Source organism: Dasypus novemcinctus, chromosome 15, assembly GCF_030445035.2.
Source record: "Dasypus novemcinctus isolate mDasNov1 chromosome 15, mDasNov1.1.hap2, whole genome shotgun sequence".
NCBI lineage: Eukaryota > Metazoa > Chordata > Mammalia > Cingulata > Dasypodidae > Dasypus > Dasypus novemcinctus.
In genome coordinates, this window is record NC_080687.1 from 31,999,328 (window position 1) to 32,022,912 (window position 23,585).

At 40.6% G+C, this 23,585-nt stretch overlaps 1 protein-coding gene across 2 annotated transcripts; it reads left to right on the forward strand.

Annotated features, from left to right (window-relative positions):
• Positions 1-11,996: 11,996 nt before the first annotated feature.
• METTL21C (methyltransferase 21C, AARS1 lysine) lies at positions 11,997-23,141 on the forward strand. 2 transcript variants are annotated; one of them, XM_004458391.4, is made up of 6 exons: positions 12,004-12,077; positions 12,710-12,802; positions 14,337-14,475; positions 17,343-17,494; positions 20,972-21,089; positions 21,923-23,141. In XM_004458391.4, exons 1-6 carry the CDS (start codon positions 12,027-12,029, stop codon positions 22,315-22,317), a joined length of 948 nt encoding a protein of 315 aa, XP_004458448.1. In that variant the 5' UTR covers positions 12,004-12,026; the 3' UTR covers positions 22,318-23,141. The 2 variants fall into 2 exon arrangements, with proteins under 2 accessions (XP_023444509.1, XP_004458448.1); XM_023588741.3 differs by lacking the exon at positions 12,710-12,802 and having other exon boundaries at positions 11,997-12,077.
• Positions 23,142-23,585: the final 444 nt, after the last annotated feature.

Consider the following 23,585-nt stretch of genomic DNA (forward strand, 5'->3'; position numbering starts at 1 on the left):
GGTTACTGTCTTTTTCTTTTTTAAAAAAAATATTTATTTATTTATTTATTTCTCTATCTCCCTCCCCCCCCCCCCCCCCCCCCGGTGTCTGTTCTCTGTGTCTATTTTGCTGCCTCTTCTTTGTCTGCTTCTGTTGTTGTCAGCGGCATGGGAATCTGTGTTTCTTTTTGTTGTATCATCTTGTTGTGTCACTTCTCTGTGTGTGCGGCACCATTCCTGGGCAGGCTGCACTTTCTTTTGTGCTTGGTGGCTCTCCTTACAGGGTGCACTCCTTGCGTGTGGGGCTACCCTATGTGGGGGACACCCCTGCGTGGCACGGCACTTCTTGCATGCATCAGCACTGTGCATGGGCCAGCTCCACATGGGGCAAGGAGGCCCGGGGTTTGAACCGCAGACCTCCCATGTGGTAGACGGATGCCCTAACCACTGGGCCAAGTCTGCCGCCATTACTGTCTTTTCATCTGTGGGATCATATCAACAGGGATTTCTTTTTTTTTTTTTTTTAAGATTTATTTATTTATCCTCCTCCCCATTGTTTGAAGTTGCTGTCTGCTTTTTGCATCCACTTGCTGTGTGCTTTCTGTGTCTGCTCATCTCTTTAGGAGACCCTGGGAACCAAAACTGGGACCTCCCATGTGGAAGAGAGGCACTCAATCACCTGAGTCACCTCAGCTCCCTGGTTTGTTGTGTCTCTCATCGCCTTTCCTCTTTGTGTCTCTTTGTTGCATCATCTTGTTGAGTCAGCTCACTGACCTACCCACCGCACCAGCTCACCTTCTCCAGGAGGCACCAGGAACTAAACCTGGGACCTCCCATGTGGTAGGCGGAAGTTCAATCCCTTGAGCCACATCCATTTCCCTCAACGGGGATTTCTTAATCCAGTCTTCTTTACTATTAATTACTGTTTTGTTATTATTATTATTTTATTTCACCCTCTTCCTTACTCCCATCTAATTCTTCCTTCATCAACTTCCATTAACATGCTACTACCTACCATGTACATTTCTGTTCATATAGATCATATTCTGATGGGAACATGCACACATCTACCACACACACAAAGACTGGTCACACTAAACCAGATCATGTGCATAACGAAACCTCTGAAATCTTTGTGGTTTATCATGTAAAATTTGTCTTAGTCCTACAAGAGCTGCTGAGAGTGGGGCAACTTTCCCAGGCAGCTATCTTCCATGGGATGACTGTTATGATTGAACGGCTCCACCATCTCCTGGAGCTCTGCACCCAAGGCACTGGCTTCAGTAGGGCAGGGTGAAGAGAAACAGACTGGAGAGCTGCACAGAGATTTTTCATTCCAGAATTAACACCCCTCAATCATTTCTGCTAACATATCACTGGCCAAACTTATCACATGACCTAATCGAAGTCCAAGAGGGCCTGGAAAGAGATTTGGTACACATATGACAGTGTTTCTGCTGTGCAAACATAGATACACAGGACATTTTTTTAAAAGTCACCATTTGATTTACAGGAATGAGACCATATAATATACTTTTTACAGCATCTTAATTTCCTCATCAACAAGAATTAGTGGAACCATGTTTTTAGGGATTGAATAGTATTCCAAACTATACAAGTATCATACCTGATTCACTATTGATGGGTTTTCATTCATTTTATTTCCAATTTTTCTAATCTTTACAATAAATCCTGTTATAGATATATATTTTCTAGTGGTTCTTCAATTTCTTTGCAAAGCTCAACAGTAGTGGGTTTCTAGGTAGACATGTATTATTTATTTTAGTAGATATTACAAAAATGGCTTTGAAAAAAAAATGCTACAGCAATTCACATTTCTGACCTTATTGTGGGAGAAAGTACCAGTTTTCCCCCTGCTGTTTTGCCAGCATTAGGTGTTATTGCCCTATATAATTTTTACCTGCCTAATCGATGGGAATTTGAGTATCTTTTCTTATATATATTGGTCACTTGGATTTGCTTTTATATGAGTTGTTTAAATATATCTAATTTTTTTCTTATCAGTTTGTGAGAGCTACTTGTGTAGATATTAACTTTGTCATCTGCATTACAAATATTGTTTTCCAAATCTTCCTTTCTTTCCTTCCTTTCTTCCTTCTAGCATAATGAGAGTCTACACTTTTCAAAAGTTTTTATTGCCACCCACTCTATGACCTTGGGTAAGTTATTTGACCTTTCTGAATTATGAAAATTGAGGACATGGATATAAGTGCTTAGTGCCTGCTTTATACTAGGCATTGTATATGTTTGTTATTATTGTTTTAAAAATCGGTTTTTCTTCTTTTAGATTATCTGCATTTCTGTTTAGAAGATTTCCGCCATCCCTAGATGGTATGGGTACTCAACTGTAGGTTTTATTTTAAAATTTTAAGTATTTGCGCTATCTGGAATTTATTTTTGCATGTGATAGGTTAGACTCCAATGTCATTTTCTTTGAAATGGACAGCCAATATTATTTATTAAATTAAAATTTTTTAAATTTATTTATTAAATTTATTAATTATTTTCTCTCCTATTGAACTAGAATTGAATTCCACCTTCATAAAACCTTTAATTCCCATGCTTGTGGGAATTCCTGTTCCTCTATTTCTTCTTCTGTATAAACATTTGGTTGTACAATGACAATTCCCCATCCGAGGTTCCTGCCACTGCTTCTGAGTTTCCCCCGTGTGCCATAACATGATGTCCACTCAACTCACGGCTGCCACTCCATGTCCACCAAGGTCCAGAGACAGTGGCTGATGGATTTCGGGGAGAGCTGGGTGCTGTCCAGGTGGATGGGCTGGACGATGCCTGGACTGTGATGGATGCCTGCCTGACACTCGTAATCCCAGGCAATCTCACCAATCCTGCTGCAGAGCGGAGCCAGGCGCACGACTGACCACGCAGTGACCGCAGTGTCTTCGTCAACCTCTCTGTCCTGTTTCGGAGGTCGGCCTCCTCCTTCAGCTCCCCCAGCAACCCTGGGCCCTCTTGTTCGCCTCCAGAAGGCTTTGGGCCACTTCCCTCTCCTTAGGGAGAATCTCTCTCAGCTTCTGCTCGGCTCTGTCCTGCGTCTCCTGCAGCGGCCTCAGCAGCATGTCCCAGAAGGTCGCCATGACTGCTTACCTGTTTGTTAATTCCTATGCGAACATTATATTTTATCATGGCTCTATATAGTATGTTTTCTTAGGTGGAAGACAAATTCCCCCTTACTATTATTTTCTTCCCTCCTCCTAATTTTTTGAATATTCTTAGGTGTTCTTTGGTATGAACCTTGTGGTCACTTATATGATTGAAAGACAGGTTGAAAAACCAGTTGAAAAACATTGGATGCTGATGTTTTAGGTTCACAGACAGGAAGTCAGGAAGGGAAGAAAATTAGGCAACAAAAAAACTTACGAAAAAATAAAGAGTACTTCAGGCAGTTAATCATTAGAAACATGTTATTTTTATGTTCTCTGTTATTTTTCATTTTTCAAGAAGAAAAACATTTTGTTTTGAGGTACCAGGGCTGGGGATTAAACCTTGGACCTGGTTTGTGGGAAGCCGGCACTCAACCACTGAGCTACACCAGCTCCCAGGAGTTGGTTTTTCTGTTTGTTTGTTTTGTTTTCAGGAGGTACTGGGGATCAAACCTGGGACCTTATACATGGGAAGTAGGGGATCGACCACTTGGGCTACATCTACTATTCACAGTTTGTTATTTTGGAGTGATTTCTTTTTTATTCAAAATAGACATTACATTTTTATACTTAATTTTTAATTTGTATTTTTTTCCCCCTTAAAGAAGACTCTTCCTCTAAATTGTATAAACTTTAGGCCTCACAAACCTGGATTTACCCTGGTCCCATCATCCCTCATTTCCCATGGGCCCAAGGACCCATCTCTGTTCCCCAAGTGCTCAGAACCCACAGCTTTTGAATTCCAGGACCTACATCCAAGTCTATCACCTCCCGGGGTTATTGTAGCATGAATTAATTCACTTAATAATGTGGCTTTGATTTCTTTCTTCATTTATGGCAGCTCTAGCAGTTTGATACTGGTTATAAATTCCAAAAATAGATATTGGGTTATGTTTGTGAACTGATCTTTTCCTCTGGGCATATTAGATTATACTGGATTCAGAGGTTTCACTTTTACTTAATTGGGCCATGTCAGTAGAAGGTTGATTGGAAGGGAGGTTGGAATTTTGAGCTGGAGCCTGGGAAGTAAACGCACAGGAGAAGAACAAAGAGGAATAGGGACAACTCCACAGACATTGCAGAGGCCCTGGGAAAAGAGACAAGCCATTCACCTGATAGTCTACAGCTGACCTTGTGGAGAGAAACAAACCTGAGCCTGGAATCGAGTCCTGGGTGGAGAGACAAAGCCTAGAGAACCTCATGGCCCACAATTGATACTGGAAGAAGCTGGAATGATGGAGCCTTAAGAGGAAGAGGAAGGCTGAACATCAGCAGCCATCTTGCCCCAACATGTGGCAACAGACTTTGGTGAGGGAAGTAACTTATGCTTTATGGCCTGGTAACAGTAAGCTTCTACCCCAAATAAATACCCTTTATCAACGCCAACAGATTTCTTGTATTTTGCATAGTGTCCCTTTGGCTGACTAATACAGCAGCCAAGGATTTCCCTTTCTTTCAAGCTTGAATATGCATTTCTAAAGCACATTTGAAAATATCTAGTGTTCAGAATGAGAAGGGTCACTGTACTAGCTTAGTCAGCTATGTGACTGGATGTGAACCCTTCATTTCTTTTGTAACTTTAGGTGATGCACATACATCATAGAATCCAAATTCCTCTTGAACAAACTTAAGATCATGTTTCTATAGTTTTCAAGTTCTGTCTTATATACTTTGTCTCACTTGATTCATCAAAGTACCTTGGGAAATAGGTGCATTAAATTTGTTATTATCCTTTAACAGATAAAGAGATTAAGTGACCTGTCTGAGGCCATGGAGTTTGAACGTGGGGGAGCAAGTCTTCTAATGTCCATTCCACAGCCAGTGCCACTCTGCTCCACCACATGTCTGTCACTTTTTCTCACTTGAATTGATGTTTAAAGAATTCAGTGTATTCCTCCAACCCATGACAACATCGTCTCTAATGAAAACATGTGTTTCTCAAATCGAGTCTGCCTTAGCATGGGGGGAAAGAATGAAAGGAATTCCTCAGTGTGGCACATCCCAGAAAAGCCCCACCAAGTAAGCATTCTTTCCTAAAAGAAACTTGTTGGGAAAAAATGATCATCATTCTGAACTCCGGTCAACTCCAGCTGCTAAAATCGGAGCATGACTAGTTACAACCAAGTCACCTCTAAAAAGTGCCATTTCCAAGCAGCTGGTGACAATATGGAAAGAACGGGTGGTGCTGGAGGCATTTGGGTCTGGCCGAGAGTTGTAAGGGTTGCCATGGTCATTAGGCAGTCACTCGTTCCTGCTTCACAGGTTTGACAATAAAACTGGTCCCCATGTATCATCTCCCATCATTATTCTCAACATTGAGTTACTGGGAAAAGATTTTGTTTCTGTACTGGTAGACTTATTTGGTATTGTCTATCCTAGGATTAAGGCTGAATAAACATAAACAAAAGGTGAGCTTTGGATGCTACTAAAGTTTAAAATAGAAGAAATGGCTCTTACCAAACTGCTATTTTGTAGACATGTTCTATGTCAAAATTTCTCATCCAAACATGTTTCCCAAGCATGAAATTCCTCCATGAATTCAATATCACAGGCTTGTAGCTCAGCCCCACAGCATTCTTGGCTATTTTGATGACATGAAACACTAGCAATTACCAATTGTGATTTATACACTGTAGGAGTTGGAGATTAGATTCATCTAAAATAACAAAGTTTCTCTGAGGAAAAATCTCTTTTAAGAACTGACTTGGGGTGGGGGGGAAACACTGAAAATTGATACAAACAATTAAGCACATCTATTCTCCAAAATGCATAGAAGTCTATCAGGGCAACTCATTGGTTTTCTGTCAGAGACATTTTATAAGGCAGACAATTTATGGAGAGGCACACGGTTCCCTGGGGTTAAGTATGGGTCTCAAATGCCTATGAAAAGCCATGTGCTATTTTTAAAATGAAATGACTATAAATTCATTTGATGTTTCCAAACCTATTGGATTATTTCACTCAGATTTTTTCCCTCATTCCTGACTGGTGATGTTTGTCATTATATAGAGAGCAGTAAAGATGAAACGAAAGTAAATTCTTCCATGTCAATAAGCCTGACAAAGTTTAGTTTACAAAGCTACTTACTCCACAGAAGAAGACTTTTTTTTTCCTCCTTGCAAACTGATTCCTACATACCCTCAATGTGTGTGTGAAGGATTTAAGTATTGCCCAAATGAATGTCTGCTTCAAAATTTCCGATGGTGGCCTCTCTTTGGCATAAGGATCCATTGTCTTCATGCCTCAGCCAAAATCAAGGCAAGAAACATCCCATTTCAAGATCTTGCTACCCAGATATCTTTGTTTTTCTGAGCTGTGATGACAAATCCAAACAATGGGTTGGTTTATACAATGGGAATATATTGGGCTTACTGTTTAGAAGCTAGAAGGCTTGCTTCCTCTCTGAGGCTGGTAGCATTCCAGTTGGCCAGTCATTTTTGGATTCTTTGGATTTCCCATCACATGATGTGGGTTTCCACTGACTTTCTGCTTCCAGTTCCTTCCCGTGGTTTTCTACCTATGTCTGAATTTCTTCTGCTTTTAAAGGACTCCAGTAATCTGCAGAAGACCTACCCTTATTCAGTTATTTTCAGTTAACTAAAAATAACATCCTTTTCTTAGTTTGCCAAAGGCTGCTAATGCAAAGCACCAGAAATGGGTTGGCTTTTACAATGGGGAATGTATCAGGTGTAAAAGCTTACAGTTCCAAGTCTGTGAAAATGTCCAAATCAAGGCACCCGCAGAGAAGCTTTCTCACCAAAGTCAGCTACTGGTGATCCTGGTATCCTGCCATATGGTGAGGCAAGATGGCAGCCAATCTCTGCTGAGGTCTCTGCCTTCCCCTCCAGAATCTACCATCTCCTGGAGCTTAGCTGTGGGCCATCAGATATATGGTTTGTCTCTTTCAGGGCATCAGCTCTTCTGCTTTCTCTCTGAGCCCAGATGTGGGCAACCAGGCATATGGCTCATCTCTTCAGCCTTGAACTGCTCTGTGGGCCCAGCCTCTTGGGGACTTTGTGCCTCTGCTTTGGCTGCTAGCAATCCTGGAGTCCTCTGTCTCTCACATGAATGGGTCAAAATGGCAGCACTCTCTTTTCTCTGTGTCTTCTTTCTCTCTGTGTCTCTCTTTATAAAAGGCTCCCATAAGAGGGCAAAGACCCAACCTGAGTCATGCCTTACTGACCTAGTACAATCAAAAGTGATCTAATCAAGTGATCTAATGCAATCAAAGGGTTTCACACCCACAGGAATGTTGTAGTTCAAAAACATAATCATTTTTGGGGTTCACCAAATTCAAACTGTCACAGTCTTTAAGAGTTTCTATTTATAGTAGGTTCACAGGGACATGGATTAAAATTATGTATCTAAATTGGGACACACAATTCAATCTACTACAATAGGCCTTCTATGTCTCATGACTTCTGCAGTGTTAAGTAGCCTAAATCCTTATATCCCAGACTGACTAAGTCCTGCAGCCTCAATGGATGCCCTCTCCTTGGCACTCACAATGGCTTTCCCTAGAAGTTGGATAAAACAGGGGGCATTGTAGCAGTCCTAAATCATTTGACAGAGAATGTTATGAACTTTGGCCTCCTGTGTTACCAGATAATTGAGAGGCCAGAAATTCTAGTATTAAGATTCTCAGAAATGCCCTCATTTCTGTTCTTCTAGAGTTCTATTTCAGTGTTCTGCTGCTCATTAGATAAATTACTCCAATAAAAAGGGTTTTTTTTTTTTGCAATAAAAAATCCATGACCACAAAATTGATACCCAAAAGTGGGGCACAAACAAAGGACCCTTAGGAAAATATGAAGCATGGGGAACTTATTGATAATTGCTTACCCAATTTCCATTTTTTCCTTCTTTCTGTTACTTTAAACCTTGATTTTATTGTCCAGTTTAAAAAGTACTTTTCTCAGTCTCCTTCCTAGATAGAGGTGGCTATGCATACTGTTTGGCCAGTGACATATAGGTGGAAATAGTGTAAGGCCTCCAGGAAAGCTCTTTAAAAGGGCAGTTATTAAATGCCTCTAACATTTGACCTTCGGCTTTTGTGAGTTCTCTTTCTTCCTGACATCATGGACAGGGTTGCAGGAGCCATCTTGCAAAACTGACCATCAGGGAAGGGCCAGAGACCTCTTCGTGCCAATCCTAGATGACCTATGTCAGTGCTTTAACATGAGAGGAAAATAAAACTCTGTCTTGTTTAAGTCACTGTTATTTGCTGAACCCAGTCTCTAACTAATGCAGGCATTCCAAACTGTTTATCAAAGCAAGGTAATGTAAACAACGTTGAGTCTCTCATTTGTATTCTGGGATGGGGATAGCAGCCCGTGGTAGGCAGTGATGAAATGCCAGTCAAGGTATTTATTGCCCATCGTCACCTGGGATCATGTGCCTACTGAGAGAGAAGCAGTGCAACTGGGGAAGAATTGGACATCTTCTGGAGGTTGAGACTTGGAGAAGGGTGGCTCTATTCCCTCTGGAGGCAACAGTCAAATGTTACTTTAGTAAAGTCAAATGTTACTTCATTTCTATTGAGAGAGGGTTGATCTCCAGTTTGAAACTGTATTTATAGAAATAAGGAAGTGTATATGCATGGGGTGACCAAAAGGGGAGGAGAGCCATATATAATTCTTGTTTTTTCCCTCATATATAATTCTTGTTTTATCTCCCTTTGACTTGCCAGACCTAGTCACACAAGATTTTGTTGAGTTGCTTCTCACACAGCCCAGGCCCTGACATAAGGTATAGGGGTGCACTTATGACCATGTTTATCTAAAGAATTTGGCTAGCCTTTTCCCCCTCCTAGGAGATCCCCTCTAACCTTGGCACTTCCTGAGTGACAGGAGTGTCCTTGTTATTCATGGTGCCACCCCCTTCCCAGCCCCTGTTTATGCTAGTGAAATGACTCGGGGGGGGGGGGGCTGGCCACACCAGTAGTTTTGTTTATCACTGGCTTTCTGACCAACAGACACTGTGCCAAATTCTTTCTGATATATACAATTTCATTTAAGTCTCATAGTTCTGTAAAGGAATGATAACATGTGTCTTATGGCTTTGGGCAGATGCTGCTATGGCTTTGACTGCATCCCTCAAATCTCTCCGAGTATTCCAGCTGCATCTGTGCTTAAGGGAACTAAGGGGCCTAAGGTGTTGGTTTATAAATACTTTACTCCCCGAGTAAAATACTTTCCCTCAACTCCTTGTCTTTGAGTCTGCTTCTTGGAGAAATCAGACTAAGTCAGGGATTGCTGGGATGCTTGGATCTATGTGAAGATGTAGCTCAGAATCTGGCATGTATTCGATACCCTGTAAATGCTAATTCACCTCCACTTTATAGACGAGGAAAGGGAAATTGCCCCAGATCACCCAGCTGCTAGATGGTATATCTAGGATGGCAATTAGAATCTACTTTGTGGACAACTCTGATCCTAGAGCAGGGCTTCTCAACCTTTACACTATTGATGTTTTGGGCTGGATACTTCTTTCTTGTGGGGGACTGTTCTGTGCATTGTAGAATGTCCAGCAGCAACTCCAGCCTCTGTCCATCAGTACCAATAGCACCCACCCCCAGGAGTGATGACCAAACAATATTTCCAGAAGTTTCCAAATGTCCCTGGACAAAACTGTGCCATGCTGAGAACCACCAGCCTGGAGAAGTAGATCAGTTGGGAAAAGCACAATATGTGTCACTATGTGACAGCACATGCACAGCCTATTTAATTGACCCTCTATAAACCTTGAGTCCATCTTGCTTTTTCTGACTTCAAGGCCAGCCCACTTTCCATGATGCTAGGCTTCCCGAGATCAATTGTTCCATTGCTCGACTTGTTAGAAAGTTCTTTCCTACTGATCCCAAATCTGCTCCCAGCAATTTACTTCATCGCTGTGCTCTCCAGAGCCATGCAGAAGGCCTAATCCCTCTTCATGTGATGGAGCGTCAACTATTTGAAAACAGCTCACGCGTCCCCTGCCCTGTTCCACTACCCTAGCTCTTCTGTGAATCTCCTGGAGTCTCCCTGGGGCTGCTTGGGCATTCAGAGGTTCACACTCCTCAGCAAACTCAGCAAATATAATTCAGCATCTACTCTGTGCCAGGACCTGTGGGACACAGGAACAGTTCCCTGGCTAGAACCCCCAAATCCTGGCATTAAAAAACATAAACTTGGCACTCCTGGGCTCCTTCTCATATCTTTGAACAAGAATTTCCGGGGGTGGGGACTCTACATGTTTTAAAGCTTCCACCTAACTCTGATGCAGCCTGTCTGCATTCCAGTATTTAGGAATCTCTGCTCTAACTTATTCTAACTCCTGACAGTTGTGATTTATTTTTTAAATCAGCTACATAAAATATGTAAAAAGAAAATACTGAAAAGAAACTGTCAAGGTAATAAGATATTCCATTCTAGGTCAAACGTGTACACACTCTGTCCACTCTCATTTTTAGTAAAATAATTTTTTAAAGTTTTATTTTTAAAAGTCTAGAGGTTGGTAGAAAAAAAAACAAAAACAAAACATTAATCAGACTAATCTCTCCAAATAGTGGGATGAAAGAAGATTTAAAATGTTTTCTTTGGGAAGCGGATGTAGCACAAGTGGTTGAGCACCTGCTTTCCATGTACAAGGCCCTGGGTTCGATATCCCGTACTTTTGTATTTTCTGCATTATTGAAAGTTTATAGAGTGATTTAATATATTATCTTGTATTATATTATACTAATGTGTATTATATACATATACACACATATATTAACATACATTGCCATCAGTTTTAAAAAGTTATTTATAAAACTGTAATGATGACTGTCTTTTTGCTATTTCTTATAGAAATTATAACACCTGGTGGAAATAAGTTACAAAAATGCAGGATCCAACCTTAGAACTGGCCGTTTGGTGAATAAGGAGGCATTAGAATGAAAAAACCCCTCCAGGTTTCCTCCTTTATTTAAGGGAGTGGAAAGAAGACCTAATAGTTTTCAGACCATAGCAAGACCAGATAAACATTCCAAGTTAAAAGAACTTGACAATAGAAAAGGAATACCACATTTGGGTTTTTTTTTTAAAGGCTCTTTTATCTATTCAAGTTGAATCAGTGTTTACTCAGTTTAGTGGTAAATGGCAGTCCCTCAAATATTGAATAATTATTCAATTCCCATTTGCCTGAAGCGTAATTTTACATGACCTATATTCTATTTCAAGCGTTTCAAGCTTCCAAAATAAGCACACAATTTTCTTCTTTCCTCTTAGACTGCCCCTTTTTTCTACTAAATAAATAAATTACAATGGTTTCGTTGTACCCCATAAGTGGCTTTAAGCCTTTGACTCACGTCCCTTCTTATGGATAGACATTCTCCTTTCTTCCTTGCAAAACTTTCCTCTTCCTCTTCATAGAGTCTCATGTTTTTTCTGGCTGCTAGAATCAGGGAATCTGGAGAGAGTCCGTGGCAAGTATGTCCCTTCCCTTCAGTCCCAGGAGTTTGGCTAGTGAACAAGAAGTCTGTAGGTCTTTACAAAATGCCAGCCACTCAATCCCCACTTCTTTTTAAAGTGAAATGATGCGTACTTTTCAAACTATACCACAGCAGTTGAATACCGTAGAGGACAGCCTCTGTCTGCTGGAGTGATATTTCTGGATTTTTTGAGAGCAATTCCATTTCATGTTGCAAGGACTCTGTGTGTGTGTGTGTGTGAGGGGGGGGGAGGGTAGGAAGAGGATGGGGGATGGGGAGAGGGAGAATTCAAGCAAAGTAACATGTCTATGAGTCTTGGTGGGTAATACTACCCTAAATAACTTGCACTCCCACTGGTTGGCTTTTGTTCCTAAAATGCTAATCCTTTCAGGTGCAGACACATATAAAACATGGAGATGAAAGGGTGCCACAGAAACCTCAAATCTATTCTGCTATATAAGGTAAAGCTATCCTGTTTAAATTGATAGTGCAAAATTAATTTGGGGGGTACTAATAAGGAATTATTTTAAAAACTTTCAATTTTTAAATTTAATTCTAATGTATGATAAATATGTGATACTATCAGTAATAATATCATACTAATGAAAATTAGGTAGATTACCCTAGTTCTTAAAATTGCTTTTCAGTATACAGCTGTATTGGGGAAAAAATTCCTCATGTTGACTGCAGTGATGGGGGAAGTAATCATTTCCTTTCACAAGGAGAGGTATTACATAGGATTTGTCTGAAAATAGTTCTTTTCTCACATGCAACATGAAGAAATCTCTTAAACGTAAAGGGCAGAGTCCCATGATGATGGATGGGAATTTTGCATATGATGTTTTATATTGCATGTTTACTCCTACGGCTTTGGAGATGATAATAGATGATAATGTTGTATGTGAGAGGCTTTGCATGGATTACTTCTCAATTCCTGCAACCACCTCATGAGGTAGGTATCTCCATTATATACATTTTCAACAGAATGTACATGTCAGGGCCAAGATTCAATCTCAGGCCTCTCATGATAGCGCCAAGACTTCTGCAAAGACACGCCATGTATTCATAAACAAACAGTCTGCTCTTTTTCTAGGGGGAACAAATAACTTTCTGGAGTTGTGGAAAAGCTGAGGAGAAAGAGCAAATAAGTTTTCTGCAAGAGAAAAATTCTTCTGGGAAACACTTGGTTGGTTTGACGAGCTGGGGAAGTGGAGTAAATATTTGGGTTTTTGATTTAGAATCAATGAAAAAAATGCTCAACTACTTCTGCAACAATCTCATTTTTCTAAAGTGCTGTTGCACGGAGATGGGGTGGGCACACGATCTGTCCAGGTGTGGGATGGAATTATATTCACTGTAGGGGGCTGGTGGACTTTCTTGTGTTTTGTTTGCTTGTTTACTGGGCTAACCTCATTCCTAAGTGGCTGAATTCAGTTCTGGTTTTTCAGTCCAGCTAGTAGGTAATGGTATGGTGAATGTGTCTAATGACTATCCCCATTTGGCTGAAACAATGTAATGGTCCAAGTCTTGGGTGTGAAGAATAAACCCAAGATGGTAAGTGCAGATGAGGAAATCATCTACATTTTTTTTTTTTTAAAGACTACACATTGGACACACTGAACATTATGAGTAATTTCAGGGCAAACTAGGCAAGGAAAACCAAAGATGAACCACAGCCGTGTCCTGCCTGGTGGTGAAGAGGCTGGATTCTGCAGCTGCACACCTTGGGTTGGACTCCTCTCTCACTGGCCCGATCTTGGGCTGCTTTTTTAATCTCTCTGGTGGCCTGACTCTCTGATCTGAGAAGTATAGTAACAGCATTTACTTCATAGGGCTGCTCTGAGGGTTAAATGAATCCATATACTGAAAGCACTAGAAGAGTGCTCAACAACAATACAGTTTGTCCCCCAGCAAGGTCAGATGGTCTTATTTTGATGGAGATCAATGGTCCAGGCAGCTGGGATCTCCTTTTCCAAATCAAGTGTGGTTTTCTGGAGCTTGACAAATCCTTCTTCACTCCTCTGTTTCTTGCTGCGGCCCTATGAGGTAGGCAGATATTATTATCCCCTTTTTGCTGAGGAGGAAATGGGTGCTGAGGGGATTAAGTGAGTTGCCAAGTGTCAGAGTGGGGAGCCAAACCAGGCTGCTGGCCCTCAGCCCCAGCGCTTTCCACTATCCTGCGATGAAGCCTGGGATGAAAGGAGAGCAGCCGGTTTTGGCTGCAAGTCCTGGCCTCTCATCCACGATGCCATTAACCCCATAATCCACAAAATGCCCTCAATGGTACATAATGCTAGACAGATTTTTTTTTTTAAGATTCAGTTCTAAAAGTCAGTAGAAATACATATTTTTCACCCACAACTTAGTGATGTCCTACACTACTTGGGAGGGGTGTAGCAAAGAATAAATTTGCAAAATAACAAAACCTTGCTGCTGCTTCCTGAGCAATGTATGGCCAACTCTCTGGCTATAACTGCTCTGTTTTTGCCTTTCTTCCTGCACCTAATAAGTTCAGTGCTGTTTAATGGTCTCCTTCTACTTTGCCCTGTAAAACCAGCCTGGCAGCTCTTATGTTCACTCGGGGAACTACGCTGAAAAGCGGAGTTCTTTGGCTCAGCAGACGGCTAAGGCGATAAGCTACACCTTTTAGGGCCCTCCAGGAGGATCAGGCTTCATTTGGGCTGAGCAACTCAGATCTCATCCAGCTTTTCTTCCTCTAGACCGTTGCGGTTATGGACCTGTGTCTGAGCTCCACGCAGCAGCCCGGGTGCCTTGGGAAAGAACCGAGAACCCCAGGTGGCTGGATAGAGGCAGAGGAGGGGACTCTCCAGAAAGATGGCACCGGGGGACCCCCAGGAGGTAACCGCCTTGGCGCCATCTGAATGTCTTCTCAATTGTTTTCCTGGCAATGACATTTTCAAGTAAACTTCAGTGACAAGAATGTCCATTTCCTGTTTCTCTGGATTTTTTACTATAAGGAAGCATAGCAGAAAATGCTTTTATGCAAGCATAAGTAGAGCATGAAAGTAAGCCCTGTTTTTCCATTATTTGCTTGCCAAAGTCCACAAATTTGTTTTATTTCTTGTAAAAATATTTTTGTGACCAAAACTTTTTAGAAGCCACTAAATCTAGATTTGTTTCTGTTGTTTTTTTTTTCATGAAAATGCATTCCGGGCAGCTGTGTCCATGTAGTGGATCATTGCAAATCAAAATGTATTTTCCCATTAGAACCACGTAAGGGTTTAGGATTGCATTTCTGGGCAAGGATTCTTTATAAATAACAGACATAAAGGATGTAATAAAAGCCAAGACATATCATTTAAAATTGTGCAGTCATTGAAATGATAAAAATATGTCCCAACTCTATGAAACACGGATAAGTTATTTATTTTACCTATTTATACAAAAATACAACTCTACCTTGTCTCTAAAATCTGAATTCTCTAAAACTACCAGGCTAGCATAGATACAATAAACTACAAGTATTTAATGCGCAATAATTCTCTTTGTAGAATTTAGAAGGATCTTATGGGAGAATATTTAAATGCCAAGCTTCTTTACAAAGTTGATGGGAAGGGAGGCATAAACTGACAACCTTGTTTATTTACCTGTGAAATGAGCCATTCAAAATCAACCCACTGACTTTTCCTACAGGCTTGCAAGGAAAATATATTTTCCAAATAGTGATAAGTAGAAGAACTGGAAGAGGGGTGGGCAGCAGCAGGGGCTGACCTGGGTCCCTGCTGATCTGGCTGCTCTGAGCCAGCCAGTCCTGCTGATTTGCACTTGCTCATGAATTCCAGGAACTTTGCAAGATGACATTAAACTTATTTTTTCATTCAAATTTAATTGATTTACAATTCAATAAATTATAAAAACTAAGTACTCAAAACCCATCACTTATTACTTTACTGCATTACACTGTTCTCTATATTCTTGGAGTTATATCTCCATTGTATGTAGTTGGTAGAAATCCTACACAGTGGTGTGCTCTTGCACAGCCCTTCTTGGTCATAGTTTGAGATAAAGCACGGTGGGATGATGTATACCACGGAAATCAGCAAACCCTACAACATCAGTGTTTCCTCCTCATGCTGCCCCAAACTGGGTGTTAAGTATCTACCAACACCCCACTGCCTATTCCTCTGCCTTCTTAATGTCTCTGAAACAAATTCAGAGCTGGCTTCTCAGTATTTTGGTACAAACTAGGATATCTTTTGTCATTCACAAATATTGGGTTCATTTTGTTAGATGCCAGTAACATTCCTTCATAGGTGGTAGGTGAAAGTACTAGATCTTCCCTACACTTCAGCTTCCCTACAACTCTCTTGCAAGGCATGTAACAGTAAAGGAGACAGTCCAGTGACTGAATTGACTGATATTAGCAAGTACTTGCAAACTCATTGAAGTCCCAGGTCTCCAGACACTTGCCTTTTGGTCGGGGCAGAGAATTCTCCTTCATGTGGTAGAACACGCTAAATCAGAACCCACGGTCAAGAACAACTCTCTAAAGAGGGACAGCCAGACATCGGTCATGCTAGTTTACAAAAGAGCAGAGGCAAGCTTCTCTAATAGCACCCTGTGGTAAACAGCCAGTAATTCTCTCCCTGCCCCCTTCAGTCACGTACCCATACATTTTGTAAACTACAACAAAAATGAATTTCTAGGAAAACAAAATAAAGATATACACAAACACATACAAAATGCAAGGCCCGTTCTTTGGGTAATTAGATCCAACAGACATTGTCAAGTTGTCATAAAGACTTCTAAATGCTTACTCCCAATTTCTGTAGTTATTTCATTGTGCACTCATATTCACTGCCTTAGTGCAAATTGAAATAAGCGATACTTGAAACAGCCTGCAGCATCTGCCTCAGAAGGGTGAACTCCCGATTAGGTCTCTTCCAAGGCGCATCACCTGCCCCATCTCACCTGCTCTTGCCGCTTTCTCCCCTCCCTCAGTGGGTGTGTATCCTTGATTCCAGGACTTCCAGTGCTAACTGCCAATTTTTTTCCTTAGCCCGTATTCCACCCTGGGTTAAAAATTTCCCAGTTATATTCCGGGCAACCAAGGCAGATTTCATGCAGATGCAACTCTCCTTCTCCCTCCCAGATTTTCACTGCTAATTCCTTCTCTCTGCTGATCCTAACATCTTATCCTCCCCTTGGCCACTAAGAGAGCTTGTGCCGGGCATCCTGATTCCTGACATTTTTACTCCCTGTTTTTGATTCTTGAGCACTCTGGATCTGGGAAACATGCAACAATTTGCCATGACATCAGGTCAGTCCCCTTCTGATGTTCCTTTCTTTTCCTCTTTCCTTTTATATGATATTTGAGAGTTGCTATTGCGAGTCATGAGTTTAAAGTAGTATTTAAAGCGATAGTAACTTAATAGCCGGAGCTCATCTGACAACCTCACCCTGGGCTGTAGAGCTGGCTGGAATTTGGGTAGTCTGCCTGCACCTTTTGGGGCGTGGTTGTAGGAAGGATTTAAGGAACATTGCTGTAGCCAACATGTGGGAATGGTACTTCACTTCAGGACCTAAAATCTCTGTTAATCCATATAATTCAGTTTGGTACTATCTTGCAACCACTGTCATTGATAGATTGCCTCATCTGTGTATGGGAAAGTTGCTTAATTTATTCCCGTTTTACACTTGTGACAAGTGTACGTATTTGCGCTGAATTAACAATAAAATCCATTTTATTTTCTGCAAATCCACAGATTCTAATGAGATGGAACCATCTCTTCATAGTCTCCAGAAATTTGTTCCTACAGACTATGCCAGCTACACTCAAGAGCGCTATCTGTATGCAGGCAAGGAGATTGTCATTCAAGAATCAATAGAGAGCTATGGAGCAGTGGTGTGGCCAGGGGTGAGAGACCTGTTACATTGTGATGTCAGGATTTCTACACATAATAATAACAATTTCTTACATCTGTGTTGCCCTGACAGTCTGTCAAGTATTTTAGCATTCTGTGTTTTTCAAACTGAGGATCGATTATTAGTCCAAGGGGCCTGCTGGTGAGTTGGATGTACCCCAGGCTCAGCATTAACACAGAAGTTTCAATTTTGTTCTTGAAACATTACTTTTATATTAAAATAACCTTGAATATTTCGGGAAATAGGGTGCAAAATTTATATCAACTGTTAAGGAAAAAACTCAGGTCTTTAGAGCTTAGAGTTCGCAGCACACCCCCCAGGCCCTCCGTTATTCATTTCCCTTTTACATTGTGGGAATTTCAGTAGAAATGTTTAGGAAGCACACTTCTCTATTTCATGTTATCCCTGCAACACTGCTGTGAGGATGGGGCTGAACTGGGGAAAGACTGTCTGGATTTAGGGCCAGAACACCTCCATTTCCTGCCTTTGTGGCTATGGAAGTTCACTGCATCTCCATGCACCTTTGCTTCCACACTCCAAACATGGGTGGTGATTTTGCCCACTTCTTGAGATGGTTATGACGATAAAATGAAGTATTCCATGTAAACTCATGCTAGCTCTGATTATTAATGGATTATTGTTTCCATTTTAGGGCTGAGGAAATGGTGGTTCAGAAAAGTTCATTGATTAGATAATGCTATTCGATGGGGGTGGGCTGGGACCATGGCCATCGGATTCCAGCACCATTATCCTTTCCACTGTATCAGGAGGTTTTAGCTTGTGCTTAGCAAGGATCTAGGTCAGAACTTCTCGAAGAGTTACACGCATGCCACTGGGATCTTGTTAAAATGCTGATTTTTTTTGATAGGTCTGGGTTGGGGCCTGTGACTCTGCATTTCTTATACAGGTGATGAAGACGCTGCTGGTCCAGGGACAGCACTTTGAGTAGGCATAATGAGAGGTTCCATGGAGCTCCCTCAGGAGTGGTCTGGGGTGGCAGACGCAAGTGGGAGGGAGAGAAAAAGGAAGAAGGCAAGAGAGAGCCGCCCTTTTCTATCCCCTCATCCGAACACCTTATGCAGAGAAGTATGATTTCCTTCAAACAAAGGCTTTACTTTAGCTTAACAACAAGTTTGGAAACCACCAAACTACTACACAGCTTCCTACTATAATACGATACATTTGACAAGCAGACAACTATAGCAGATTAGGAATGGAAAAAAACCTTTTTTTCCCCACTAGACTGCTTTATTCTAATAAGGCCTCACTCAGCCTTTCATGCAACAAACACTGACCTCCCTGGGACCCCAATTTCATGAAAGCCACAAAAGAAGGGTTTATTTAAAGAGGGAAAATACCCTTTTCTTGTGTGACTAAGTGCAGCTCTCCATGAAAGAGACCACTTTTCAGAGTTTGCTAAGAGGGCCCGAGTGGCGACAGGACGTGTGCGAAATGTCAGAAGATACAGCTGTTTCTGAGAAAAGTTTCATCTCCAAAAGACACCCCAAAAGGAGCTAGCCCTTCAATGGGCAGAGGACTTCAGGAAGGAGGCCCGCAGTCACCTCTTCAGAAAATCCCTGAAAGGAAATGTCCTATTGATCGTTTTAGGTGACACTCCCTTCCTAATATTGAAACTGCATATAGTGAATAATCGCACTTTCTCCTTAAGAGCCAAAGAACTTTCCTCAAAACTTTCCTTCTCAGCTCCTGCGCTCCTTGCTTTCACTCCCCTGTTGTTTCCCCGGCCACCCAACCCGGCTTCACGTTTCTGGCCCCGCCTTGCCCCTGCTCATCCGGGCCTGGCTCGCTGCTGTGGCACCCGCCCACCTGCCCTGCCTCCCCGGGAGTCTCCACCTCCACCGCGCTTCCACTGCCCTACCTTGTAAATGCCTCCTTTAGGCTCCTTATCGCACTGTAATGCAGATTCTAAATGCTTTGCATGCCTCTTCTCCCCACCAAGTCTCTTGGGACTAAAGATGACTGTTATAGTCATCTTTGCAAGTATATGTTCAATGAATGTTTGGTAACTGAGCAACGAGGAAGTGGATTGACCTATCGGGTTAGGTTTGCTTCTAACCTGACCGCTGGCAATCTTGAGGGCAGTGTGTCGCCAATAATTCTGGCTATCCCTGATGCCAGCCTGTGTCCAAAATAGAAAAGGGAGTCAGAATGAATCCAGAGGTTCTGCAGGAAGATGAAGGTATATCTTTAGTTAAGGCCTAAAAGTATAAGCAAACTATAGAGTCTTTAAAAAAAACAAACAAAACCTCAACATTCACATTCCAAATTTACACTCAAAAAAAATTTTTTTTTCTTTAGGTTACCGGGCCTGGGATTGAACCCAGGACCTTGCGTGTGGAAAGCCAGAGCTCAACCACTGAGCCACATTGGCTCCCCTAAGTTTCCCCGCCCCCCCCTTTATTTGCTTGTTGTTTTTTGCTTTTTTTGTTTTGTTTTGCTTTTAGGTGGCACCAGGATTGAATCCAGCATCTCCCATGTGAAAAGGAGGTGCTCAACTACTTGAGCCACATCCTCTCCCCTATTTACACTCAAATTTAAGGTCCTCTTGCTTACCTACTGTTAATCACTAATCCAGGGCAACAGAGCTAACTGGCATGTCATTGGCAAAAAGGTAAACACTCCATCAATCAATGCAAATCAAAAGTTCTTTCTCTATAGAAAGGTTGGAGAAAGTAGAGGCAGAAGAGAATGAAGAGAGAAGGAAAGGGATGTTTAAATTCTTGTATTTAAAAAAAGAACAATCTTAATTTAATCATACATAATTCATTTCTTTAATCTCCTTGCCACTCAAAGTGTGTGTGATCCAGGGAGCAGCAGCTTTGGCATCGCCTGGGAGCTTGTTGAAATGCAGGATTGGGGGCCTGAATGAAGATCTGCATCTTTAACAAGGTCCCCAGGTGATTCGTGTGCACACTAAAGTTTGAGAACACTGTTCCGCTGTTTAGAGTGTTTCTTAAATGAATCAGTTTTCAAAAATTACTGTTTAGTTGTCCAGTATAGCAGACAAAGCCCTAACCAACCAGAATTTTGATAAAGGAGTCAGGAGGGAGGTGTTAAACAAAGCAGTTGGAGACCCAACATGACTAAGCCAGAAGAAATTGCTATTCTTTAGCTCCACATTTCTTCATTTAGAAGAGGAAGCCTTTTACAATTCCTTGGAGATCCATCAAGAGTTGTCTGATATAGGCAACTTTTATGCACAAATCTGTTGGTCTAGTTCCTCAGAAGCCATTTAAACTCTGCTTTCCTCAGAGAAACTATTATAACTTTCCTACTCTAAAGGTCTACATATGGCAGTGAATGTATATTTTAATTCTTACCAACCCTTCAGACAGCTGAAACAAATTACTTGCCTTTTAGTATTTAACCTGAAGTAGGGGTGTGGGGTTTTTTTACTGATTTCCGATGTTCCAATGCTGAGGTGAAAATTGCTGTAAATGTTTTTTAGGCTACAGCTTTGTGTCAGTATTTGGAGGAACATACAGAGGAATTGAATCTCCAAGATGCTAAAATACTTGAGATTGGTGCTGGACCTGGCCTTGTTTCCATTGTGGCTAGCATTTTAGGTTCGTTTGTTTATTCCTGACCTTGTTTCAAAAGACATTTAGTGGAACAACAGTAAATTGTTGTTTACTGTGCTTACTGTGTGTGCTTACTGTGTGTCACAGTGCTTACTGTGTGTCAGGCAGGGCACTGGGCAAGAGGTGGGTACAAATTTGGCATAGTTCTGCTTACAGGATTACAGTTCTTCTGTTAAAATCAGTCTGGAAATACAGTGACGTTTTGTGAACACTTGTCTCCAAATTTAAAATTCATAAGAATTAATTGAATTAATTTAGATAAGGAAGAGAGTCATGCATCCTATGTGGAAAGAAAACTGGGCACTGAATACCTTCCATACAAGAAAAACAAAATCTTTAGATAAATACAACTTTAGAGAGAAAACCATTAATTATTATATTAAGTAGATGCTAAGAACTTTAGTATATTTAGCTAATTATCCTAAAATTTCCTACCATTGAACCACTGATGTTCACTTAGAGTTTCTTAAAAGATGGGAGCACTGTTCTATGTCAGTGGTTCTCGGGCAAAGGTGATTTTGCCTCACAAAGGACATGTGGCACTATCTGGGGACGTTTCCCATTGACATAACTGGGTGGAGAGATATGGAGTGAGTAGAGACTAAGGATATTGGTAAATATCTTACAGTGCACAGGACAGCCCCCACAAGAAAGAAAGTTAAGCCCAAATATGTCAAATATATCCAGGCTTTATCTCAACAAAGCCAAGGTTGAGAATCCAGTTCTAGTTCTTATATTTCTCCTTGAGTATATGAATACACTGTGGCTGCCCATGTGTTACCAGGTAATTATTACAATTTTTCTCTCTCTCTTTTTAGGAGCGCAAGTTACAGCAACTGATCTGCCTGATGTCCTTGGAAACCTTCAATACAATCTTTTAAAAAACACCCTAAAATGTACAGCACATCTGCCTGAGGTGAAAGAACTTGTATGGGGAGAAGACCTGGAACAGAACTTCCCCAAGTCAACTTTTTATTATGATTATATTTTGGCCTCTGATGTAGTGTACCACCATTACTTCCTGGAAAAGCTGCTCACCACCATGGTATACCTTTGTCAGCCAGGAACAGTGTTGCTTTGGGCAAACAAGTTCAGATTCAGTACAGATTATGAATTTTTAGGTAAATTCAAGCAAGCTTTTGAAACAACACTTTTGGCTGAATTTCCAGAGTCATCAGTCAAACTTTTTAAAGGAATACTAAAATGGGGTTAATTAAACAAAAATACTTTTCAAAATAGTGTGTTTTATGAACTTGTTAGAAACTGTGCTGGCAATAAAAGACTATTAGTGAACTTCTTTTATAAGGTTGAGGTGGTAGTTCATAGAAACAATTTATCTAGCTAGAATAAACATGATAATACTGCAGCCAGTTTTCTAAAATAAATTAAGATTATCTGATTCATCTGAATATCTACAAAGAAGAACATAAAAACATACAAGTTGTTTTGTTGACTTCCTTCAATCTCAATTAAGTGTTGAATAAATAAATTTGACAGGAGTAAATTAAGAAACAAGTGGATTTCTCCCTTGCTACTTCTGCTGTAGTGCATGGTTTTATACTTGTCAATATACTTTTGTAACATGCTTTTTAAAACTGAGCTTGACAGAATCATTATATCTTAATATGAAGAATCTACTTTTATAGATTTTAACTGTAGCAAAGAGAGAGGATATTGAGCAATGAAAAGGAGTTATAGGTTTAACATTGATTGAAAATGAAACATATGGAAGCTGTCCTGGAATAAAGAAATGGAGGTTGCCTTAGGAACATAAGAGAATTTACTTTAGAAGGACACTCCCTTCTGAGTCAATTTTGTGGGACAACTTCAGTTTAGACTTTTGGATGGCCTGCTTGTTTCACAACCACAAAAACAACAAAGTTTATTTAGGAATATTTAATTCAATAGAACTGTATCTTCAGTGTGCTGGTAGAAGATATCTGCCAATTCAGGTTTCTATATGTAGAGAAAATATCCTTCAGTAAACAAGATGAAATAAAGATATTCTAAGGCAAGTAAAAGCTGACAAAATTTGTTCATTTCCAGTGCAGAGTTGATAAAACAAAACAAAACAAAACAAAACAAAACAAAAACAAAACTTAGATGTTCAGAGTGAATAAAAAATGATTCTAGGTGGTGCTTGGAGATGCAGGAAGAAATGAAGAAAAGGAAAGTAATAAATACATAGTTAAATATAAATGAATAAAGCAACACTAATAATGTCTTTGGGGACCAACTTCATATATATTACCAGAATACATAAAAACCAGAAATCAGTAACAAACTCACTCATTAGTTAATGAATAAATTACAATGGAAAATAGAAAATATTTGGAAGTAAATGATAATGCAAATTCTATGTAGGAAAAGTCATAAGGTATAACTAAACCCATGCTTAGAGAGAAATAAGTTAATATATTAGAAAAGAAAAATATCTGAAAATTAAAGTGTCTACTATAAGAAATTAAAAAAAATCACAAA